The sequence below is a fragment of the Triticum dicoccoides genome, chromosome 5A (genome assembly GCF_002162155.2).
Source record: "Triticum dicoccoides isolate Atlit2015 ecotype Zavitan chromosome 5A, WEW_v2.0, whole genome shotgun sequence".
Lineage (NCBI taxonomy): Eukaryota > Viridiplantae > Streptophyta > Magnoliopsida > Poales > Poaceae > Triticum > Triticum dicoccoides.
Window position 1 is genome coordinate 679,254,282 of NC_041388.1, and position 9,882 is coordinate 679,264,163.

Below are 9,882 nucleotides of genomic sequence, written 5' to 3' on the forward strand. Positions count from 1 at the left end.
AACTTTTTCTCAAAAATCTATACACCTTATATCAAGGAACGGAGGGAGAATATTTAAACAAAAAGGGAAAAAAGGAAAAAAATGTGAAAAAACATAAGTGTCGGTAGGGCCCATTTAATGTGGGGTCGGTTGGGCTAGCATGGGCCAGAGACGCGGCTGGCGTGTCCGGACGTCCTTATATCTGCCCTAGATATGGTGGCTTGATATGAGGAATGCCAGTCAGACCGAGCATTTGAGCCTGAAAAGGGGCACCCGATTGGATGACGTTTTTTCGTCCAGATGCTGACCGGGCAGCCCATCCGGGCGTTTGAGGCGAGTATAGAGGGTCTGGTTGTAGCCGCTCTTATAATGCCAACCCAGAGGGGGAAACATTACATGAAAATGAACATTTTTAAAAACATCATGAAAACCATGTTTGAATGTTTCAAAAAAATGTAAGAAAAAATACGAGATGTTAAGAAGGTGTTTTATTGCCATATAAAAGTCCAAGTTAAAACATATTACGGATGCGAGCTAGAAAAAACAAATTCAGCAATGAATGGTGACGTTACTATTTGGCAGTTGGCACTAGTCATTGTTGTGTTTGACCTTGTAATTTCGCATTGCAGTTTCGTAATATTTGTTCAAAAGTTTTAAACATTGTTCTCGCATGGTTTTCACCAAACGTTGGTTTTCATGTGATATTCTCCCTCCCAGAGGACCCATCAGCATTGAAAATATGGGCCAGACATATTCAAGTGAATTGCAAAACCCCCTAAAATCCCCTAAAAATGCAAAACCCCCCAAATAAGAGTGAATTGCGAAAACCGTCACATTCGTGGCTTCCTTTCGATTTTGCACCCCTTTACCTTAAGGCGACAAAAATCTACTTCCTTTGTTCCAATTTCAAACACGCTCTTATATTATGGGACGGAGGGAGTAGATTTCGGCACACGACGGACGGAGGGAGTAACAGTCAATGGGCCCGAACGCGTGACATTTTGCAATTCACTCGGCATATCCGACTCGGCTATTCGCCGGAATCAGCACCTCGCTGCATATCCCACGCGGCGATTCGGAATCAGCATCCGGACCGGACCCAACGGGTCAACCTAGAAAGTCTTGCCGGCGCGACCCGGCCCAACCCAACGGGCGATCGCGGCCGCGTCCACGTCGCTCCTGCCGTCCCGTATCCCTTTTCCCCACCCCCACGGCTCCCGTCGTGCGCCACGCCCGCTCTCCTATGGCCTGTGACCCCGACGGCGCCGCCCCATGCCCGCCCCGCTCATCCCCATCGCGGCGGCCACGGCCGCCGCCACCTCCGCCGTCGGCGTAGCGCTGGGGGTGCGCCTGCTCCTCCTCCTCTCCCGCTCGCGCGCGCTCAAGCCGCTCGCCGCCACCACCTCCGCCGCCGCCGCCGCGCTCCGGGCGCCGCGGGTCCTCGCCGCCGCCTCCTCCCCGCTCGCCGCCCTCCTCGCCGCCTCCAAGGCCGCCTCCAAGTCCTACAAGGCGGCGCGCGCGCTCGACCCGGCCGCGCGCCTCCCCTCGCTGCCCTCCTCCAAGCGCGTCAAGGCCGCCTTCGCCGCCGCCTCCCTCCTCCGCCTCGCCCCGACCCTGCTCCTCCTCCCCGCCGCCGCCTCCTCGCCCTCCCCCACCGCCCTCTTCGCGCTCGCGCTGCTCAAGTCGGGCTACAAGCTCTCCAAGAACTCCGCCAAGGTCGTCGAGGGCTTCCTCGGCCTCCAGGTCCACAAGGGCTTCCGCAACGGCGTCGACGCGCTCGGGGTCGTCGTCAAGGTCGCCGTCATCGCCTCCGAGGTCGCCGTCTGGGTCGGCGGCCGCTTCTGGGGCGCCGACGACGATGGCCGCGGCCGCTCCGTGCGCTTCCTTGGCCTCACCAGGACGACTACCTTGGTCCTGGCCGGGTCCGCAAAATCTGAAGCCCAGGTTGTGCTCTTCGATCCCGGAACTGTCGTCGAGATGGAGGACGAGGGGTGCTGGCTGGAGGAGGACCCAGACCCATCCCTGTTGCTCTGCCTCGCGGTGCCTCTGCCTGCCTGAGATGGCCAAATTAGTGGGTTAGTTGCAATTAGCACACAGCTGTGTTGTACAGTTGCTTATATCATCAGATGTTGTATGTAGTCACGTACTCTTTTCAATTTTGATCCAATGCTTGCTTCCTAGCTCATGTGTGTCAGTTTTTCAGTTAGTTGCGACTGCTTGCTTGTGCATCACCCCTCAATCAACAAGTGAAGTAAATAAAAGTGGTGGTTTATGTGCACTCCTTGTCTCCACCATATACCTTTTCAGTTAGCTGTTACTTTTCTGGTTTTATATTGAGTTTTGGAATTTGGTATTGATGATAGTTTTGCTGATATAGAGAATTCCAATATGGAAATGCTTCCACCTTCCAGTTTCACTTCTGGAGGGGAGGGTGTTTCCGTTTAACTTGAGATATTTAAATTATTTATGGTCAGGTTGGAACTTTTGCTGGAACCTTAGAGGCAGCGTTTCAGTTTCAGAAAGAATGAAAAATTAATGTATAAATTAGGATTTTCTCTGTCAACCAACTGCTGATTTTCTATATTGTGGGTTATTGTTGGATAACTTGAATTCAAGCTGAAACCCATCAATTGAAATGTTTATGTTTTGTTGTCAAGAAGACAAGAACCTATCACCACACTCTTAGCGTTACTGAGTACATGATGTAAAAAATAGTGCCCATTGCTGTGTCTACTTCACCTTTCAGTTCTACTACAACCTTTTTTTTAAGTACGGCATGTATCTGAAATGAATTATAAGTTTATAACTGCAATATTTGTTATTTCTTTATATCTTGGGCCTGTACAATGGGCCTGGTGTAGATAGGCTTTTGGGTTCTCTCTTGTAACCGACCCGATCTACAAGGGTTTGGCCTAGAATAGTTCAGAATCCTCTAGGAGGATCTCCTCTGCCCCGTTTGTTTTTCTCATTTTCTGCGGTGCTCTTGATGGATGGGCAATTATTTTTAAGATGGGGTCGCTCTCTTTTTGCCACTAACTAAAATTTGGAGTTCTTAGCCTAATTGGTTATAAGCCCATTTTGCCTTTTGCTTATAATTCAAATGAATCCAACCGCATTATGTGAGTCCTGCATTTCTGCTATCCAATGGTGATGTGCATAAGCTTTCACATACAAATGGTCTGTGATGCACTAATTGCTTATGACCAGCAACATGATCATGTTAACAAATGTATTGTGCATTTCCAGTATTTGGTACATATATGATTATACTTGAAATGGCAGAAGTTTCTGAGCTGCAACTCTCATTTTAATTACTCCTATATCGTACTGGATTCTAATTTGTCTATCTTCTTGACATACAGCCAGATGTTACGGATTCTCTGTACTGGAGTGCTATTCAGATTTTTTAGATTATCCAAAGTTGCCTTACTTCCACGCCTTGTTCTCCCGTGAATACTGTTATTATGTACACCAAGTGGGGAGACCTTAGAATGGCGAATAGTTTGGGTAACTCTTGATACTGTTTATTATGACAAGGACACAATTCTATTTTTACAAATCACTGCTCTGGAGACTCTAACTAACACACTCACTGTTAAGAACGGCAAAAGGCGAGAACAGATTGATACAATACACCAAGTCTACAATAACTTGAACTAAAAGCACTTCTCCTGTGACAGAACCTGTAAAGCTGTAGCCTTATTTTACTAGGATCAAGGGGAAACTATGGATTATGGTTGCATAACTGAAAGCAGAACACAGACTTCAGTTTGTGCAGGTGTGGTAGTCATATCCATGATTCAATGGTACAATTATACTTATAGCTGTAGTTGTTTATCCCACTCAAATGTGCCAGAATATCGGACGAGTCAAGCATGTTTTCTCCATCTGCACCCGCCTGAGAAAATACAAGCATGATTTAGAAAATTACACGATTGCATTATCTTTTATTACTGAATGCATGGAGCAATGTAAAAGATGACTTGATGAGTACATGACCATATTTTATGCGTGATCATTAAATAAAACTGGGCTGTTTCTGGTAAGATAAGACAAGTGTAATATACTAGAAGACTTACAATCTGTCCGTACTGTTCATGATTTTGGGAGCTTGATCTTGTTGCTTCACAAAGTTCATCGTTCTTTGCAAACCTTCCACGGACCCGGGGCCTGCTATCTGCTAAAGTTTTTCTGCAAGCATACTGCATTTTGTTGCGTGTCATCAGAATTGAATTGGTAAGATGCCTATGCAAGCAGTGCTTTGTCTGAGATGCTCCATATTACCTTTATTTTCTTGCTGAAGTTCCTCTCATTCCTTTTCTTTATGTACCTGTGGATCTTTTCCTTCCTCTGTTCAGCTGAAAGACGCACAACTTTGAAGGTGGAATCTTCTAAGCCTGAGGTTTCTGTTGGAGGTAATGTTGGTGGGCTTCCGTTGCATCCATTTATCAGGTCTTGGTTGTTCCCCCCATTCTGTTTAGAGGTCAGAGAGATTTCAAATATCATTTGTAAGCTAATTTTTTAGTTAAACACTTTTCTTTTACCAGCGCTACATGGAAGTTTGGTACTATCGTAGTTAAGCAGTATGGTATTAAATTGATTGTTAGGTTCCGGATGTTACCTGCATCTCTGCAGTGTTGCTGTAAGTCCCCTTCATGGAATCTGTGTCGCTATATGTTCTGGTCAGTCCTTCACCTTCCATCATCCTCTGATACTCACCGATGTCACTCATATCTAACACCACCATACCATTGCTATTAGCACTATTACCATTGAAGAATCCTACTTTTGATGCCTCTGTGTTGTAACTCGGGATCATTGCTCCTGTTTGCGGATACAGGGCACCATCCAGGCTCATGTACCCTCTGGCTAGTGCCGCCGTGAGGCACTCTTCATCACACCCTGGAGCAAGAGGCATAGAGATAGGTGCAGTGCTGCTCATTTGCATTGCCAGCAAGGGATCAGAACTCTGGGGAAGCCGTGATTGGCCGAATTGCTCTATGCTGGCCTCTCCGGCCGCAGCTTGATAGTATCCTGGTGCTGCAAGTGTCTCGTTGATCGGGGGAATGAGCTCGGTTTCAGGGCACGCGTTTTGCTCTTCCTCGAGTAGGGCTGAGAGAGTAGAGTCAAAGCAGGGTAACGGGGAGAAGGGCATTTCTGGGATGTCATCGCTGTAGCTGCAGAGAGGAGGGGTGGCAGTGGAGGAGGATGAAACATCCTCAGAGGAGGCAGCAAACGGGCCGGAGGTAGAGGTCACTGCAGCAAGGAGGTTATCACCCAGGCCGTCATCACAGAAATCAAGTATGTGAGCAGCTATGGGGCTTGAGATCCCCTCCTGTAAATTTCAAAGGTGAAAAAACATGTGAGTACATTTTACCACACAACTTCTATTCTAATAAGAAATATTGTGTTAACATCATTCCGTATCAGTAAAGTCATGTATGTTCTTTGAGTACTAAGGCTGATAAGCATGCATGACATTATGGCGTAAATCTGTTTATGTAGTTAACCGAGAAAGCAGTACTTTTTGTAAAATAATGAAAAGAATAAAGAGAGGATCAAAGACTATCATATATGCCCATCTGCCCTCTTCCGGATATAGTTACTGTTCTGTTTGAAGAGAAATCATCAAAGAATATTGTGAGCAAAAGCAACTCAAAAGTGTGGACATAAAAAGGTTGTGAAGATTAAGATGAAATTTTATTCTAAAAAAAAGAATAAGAAGGAAGATCTAAGAAACAAAAACACTGGGATTTTGGTAATTATAGTCAGGTACTTCCTCAGGTCCAGAATTAAAAGATTTTATCTCGATTTGGTGCTTTTGAATGCTGATTTCTGCATTGAAAGATTCCACCTAAGATTATTGTATCGTACATGCAGTTAGTACCAATGTCCATTGCAGTTATCACCCAAGGAACAAGCATCGACAAGGTACCAGGAAGATGACATCATGAAACATTTTCAGAGCAATTGAAAATGCTTGGTTTTTGTCCCCAAGCATGTTTCTACATACGAAAAAGAATTAAGCAAGATCTGTGTCTGAGAATCAATTACGGTGATGCAATCGTCGTCGGGGAGCATAGTCGGTCCTCAACAGCGACGACCGGATTGTCTCGGCGCTGCAGCTTGTGGGAGCAAATTCCTTGGAACTGTTCTGTTGGTTCTCCAGAAGAGAAATGGTTCCGGACGGAGCCGTGAAAGATCGAATCGCAATACGGCGAGGAAGATGGGTTATGGCCTTGCGGGAAGAGGAGGGGAGGGGGGCTGGAAAGAAGAAGCCTGTTTCTCCATGCAGATGCAAAGATGACCTTTTATAGGGTGGCGTCCATGCAAGTCAGACGCCGGCAATTTCTGCGCTACAGATGCTATTCTTGCGCGGGGTGTGTTATTTCTGCATCAACGGCTGGGATGGTAATATGGTTGTCTCTGATCATTTGACGGATTTCGCATGGCGGGTTTCTGATATTAGCCATTTGACCGTACCACTCTGACCCTTGCCATGCATGCAAACCTATGTTTATAAAATTTGGACGAGATACATGCATATATATTTATATATACTTAAAATAATTGGCTTTGTACAATCTGTTATCTCGGAGATTTTACTTTATGACTGATAAATGATATTTTATTGACATTTGCAGATGAAATAGAAGCGTGATCGCTTAATCCTGTGATTATATGGATTGATCTGGAAGTATCCTATTCCGTTGGTTGTGTCATGCACGGACGGATGAGAGATATATACCGGTGAACAAAGTGCAAGATATGCTCTGGACGTCCTGTCTATGCATAGTGGGAGCGTAATTTGGCTTCTGTTCTGTCTGACATGTCATCGATTATAGATGTGCACCTACTGCTTGGACTGTCGAAACTTTGGAAGAGGCTTTACCAGGCAAGAAAAGGACGTCAAGTCATGGCTAGAGCTGTGGGTGCCTAAAGAAAGAACTTACGCCCATGTTTCCAATCTGGAATGCAGAATCTTCAGCAAGCGAATTAATGGTACTATGGCAATTCTCGAGGTACGTACGTTTGATTGCTTTGTTCTTAAACAAGCATCAGAATTTTCAAGTAGTGGATAAATGAAATCAAGAAGCCAAACAAGCGTTTCATCTTTCATGGTAGTATATAATGCGCTCAATTTCAGTCTATCAAGTTTTTGCTGAAGACACGTTACGTTGGTGATGCAAAAATTTATACAAAGCAAGCAAGGCAAGCGAGATGGATCATCCATCTCCTTGCATATATATAGAAGCATGCAGCGGATCGAACTAAACCGAGAGCAAATTAAGGGCGAAGAGGGAGGTTTGTGTACTTACAATGCGTAGCTGCTCGTCTGGCTGCGGCGCGTCCTCTTGGAAGAACATCTTCATCATTTGTGCGCTCAAGCTCTGAGCTTGCTAGCTATGAAGGGGCTGGAGATGTGGAAGTTTATCGGTGAACTGAAGATAGCTAGGGAAGTGAGAGGTGGCTGTTGCGTATATATAGCCGAGCCGAGGGCATAAGGAGGAAGAAGAAGAAGGGTCAAAAGGGAGCCGCCTAGGTACGTGCTAGGTAGCTAGCTAACCATGGCGACGGAGCCGGCCCCGTGATTTATAGGGGAACCGCCTCCCATATTTGGTCGGGCCAACGCAACGGCTACAGCTGATATCATTAGCTAATAGCTAGCGGAACTGAATTAACCATCGGAGGTTACTAGGTGAGCAATAGCTAAACCCTGTCTCGATCATAAATAGGCCCTGAGCTCCACGGAACTCGAACCTTTTTTGCACTGGCAATGATTTGCGTGCGTGATGGGTGCGTGCAACCTTTAGCGTTCAATGATTATCTATCAGGATGTTAATCTATGGAGAATAATAGTAACCCCGTCTCATAATATAAGACATTTTTGTAGTTCAGACACGTCTTAGTGTTAGGTACATTCGTACGTATCTAGACAAATTTAAAACAAGTAATTTGGGACAGAGTTAAGATATATGATACTACTATCTGTGTAAACAAATATAAGACGTCTTATATATATATATATATAGATCACCAAAGAGGGAGTAATAATCTGGATGATGGTACGTAGGTAACGGCCGGGCGCAGTGAGTTTGAGTCTGCGTTGATTATAACTGTTGTGATTACGCGTGACGGAGGGCGGGGAAATGAGGTTAGCGGGTCGACAATGTAGTTCTCGCCGAATAGAATCCGGTCGAGTGGCTGTCCCCTTTGGGTCACCTCATGTCAGCCTACCCATAGCCGTCTACCTACGTAGCTACTGTAAGCTGTAGCTCGACATATGTATCTTGAGCCTCAAGGATCGACGAGCCCTATGCCTAGCTAGGCAGCTTTCCTTTCACCGCCGGCCGCTTTACTTCTTGTACCCACACCCGGCCACGGCCAGAGTTGGTTAAAGGCGACCGTGTAAAACCTAGATAGAGATCGTACGGGGGCGTCTGTAGCGTGAGGAGATTTACGTACCGGATCCCAACATATCGGGCATCCATCCCGATGGCGTGACAGGTGATTCCGATCGATCAAGATCTCGCGTCGGGTCGGGGGCCGGACGGAGATCTTCCATCTCATTCTCACCACTGCACTGCACACCCAGTACAACCCAGAGCGAGCGTCCAACTTGGTTGGGTTTGGCTCAGCGCACAAATTCTCAGCCGCCAACGCCGGCAGTGGTTGGATGGTTAGAGGGACAGTGGTATCCCCAGCCCATTAGGGTTCAAGTCTTGGCGCTCGCATTTATTCCTCGATTTATTTCAGGATTTTCGGTGATGTGCATTCCTCGATTTGTACTGTGTTAAAAAAAACACCGGCAGTTACTTACGTGCCAATCTCGATCCAACGGCAGACAAGTAGGGTGCATTGTTCGACCTCGATCGTGGTATAGACTAGGTACTGGCACTACTAGTGTACTGTACTATGTATTGGCGTGCAACGGCTGGTCGACAGGTGTCGCCGCACAGACAGGGGTTGGATTCTGCTGCACGATCGTCTTGCGTTGCGTTGCGTTCCGTATCACCGAATTTCTCTACTTGGAGCCTACACGGCCACGGGTATCTAACTAAAAACGACGGCCGCCTGTTCCTGTTTGTCTGCGCTACAGTACACACCCCGGACACCACAGCAGCTCTGCATGGTCAACAGCTAGCTAGCTAGCCACCCTCGTGATCATGATCGAATAAAATGGGGCAACAATGGTTACCGGTGGCAAGTACGCGCCGTCCTCTCCTCTTTTTTTTTTTTTTTTCTTTTCTGGTTGCGAATGCAGTACGTGCCGTCCTTAGATGCCTTTTTTTACATGATAATACGTGTCTTGTTTATATAACCACAACGGCAGCCATCAAAGAAAAATAACGGATTACCTTTTCACTCAAGCTCGCCGCGGTTTCATTGCTAATATGCGACTTTTCAGACCTCCAAAGTGGCTTACTAAAGGCAAATCCATTGCTGTTAAAAGAATATGGTTGGGGCAGCACCCTGAACACGCCATCAAACTACATATCCGACACCCACGATTAGTGAAGACGTCAGAGGAGGAGGCCATACCTGCCAGCCGCTAACCATGAACTCAGCGCACGATCCATCGTCTTTTAGATGCCGCTGATGTAGACCACCATCTACTACCTCGCAAGCTCCGCGTCGGTGCTGGAGTAAACGACATAGCTCGTGGACACAAGTCCGCTGCAAGGATGCTGCCTCCACGATGCCATCCCCGCTTGATCAGACTAGTTCCTAAATCCATCATCGACCATAGGGCAAGACACCTGGTCGAAGAAAGATCTGGAGTTGGTTTATTCTGTGTCGCTGCCGCTGAAGCCAAGTTGTTGAACAACCAAAACCTAAACTAACAGAACCCTAAACGTATAGCTACACACAACCCAAACCTAAACGTATAGGTATACACAT

General features: G+C 46.5%; 2 protein-coding genes and 1 long non-coding RNA gene across 4 annotated transcripts; 2 read left to right on the forward strand and 1 right to left on the reverse strand.

Moving 5' to 3' along the window:
- The first annotated feature begins 1,211 nt into the window (after positions 1-1,211).
- Positions 1,212-2,257, forward strand: LOC119304084. Its single transcript, XM_037581245.1, has one exon. The coding sequence runs from the start codon at positions 1,252-1,254 to the stop codon at positions 2,035-2,037; it is 786 nt and encodes a 261-aa protein (XP_037437142.1). The 5' UTR covers positions 1,212-1,251; the 3' UTR covers positions 2,038-2,257.
- Positions 2,258-3,450: 1,193 nt separating this feature from the next.
- On the reverse strand, positions 3,451-7,503 carry LOC119304085 (zinc finger protein CONSTANS-LIKE 4-like). 2 transcript variants are annotated; one of them, XM_037581247.1, is made up of 5 exons: positions 7,299-7,503; positions 4,601-5,314; positions 4,264-4,452; positions 4,059-4,181; positions 3,451-3,877 (listed from the first exon to the last, which is right to left on the reverse strand). In XM_037581247.1, the coding sequence occupies exons 1-5, from the start codon at positions 7,353-7,355 to the stop codon at positions 3,767-3,769; spliced, it is 1,194 nt and encodes a 397-aa protein (XP_037437144.1). In that variant the 5' UTR covers positions 7,356-7,503; the 3' UTR covers positions 3,451-3,766. The 2 variants fall into 2 exon arrangements, with proteins under 2 accessions (XP_037437144.1, XP_037437143.1); XM_037581246.1 differs by lacking the exon at positions 3,451-3,877 and having other exon boundaries at positions 3,910-4,181.
- LOC119304086 lies at positions 5,219-7,301 on the forward strand. Its single transcript, XR_005148103.1, has 3 exons — positions 5,219-5,341; positions 5,860-6,390; positions 6,624-7,301. It is a non-coding gene; the product is annotated as an uncharacterized LOC119304086 (long non-coding RNA).
- Positions 7,504-9,882: the final 2,379 nt, after the last annotated feature.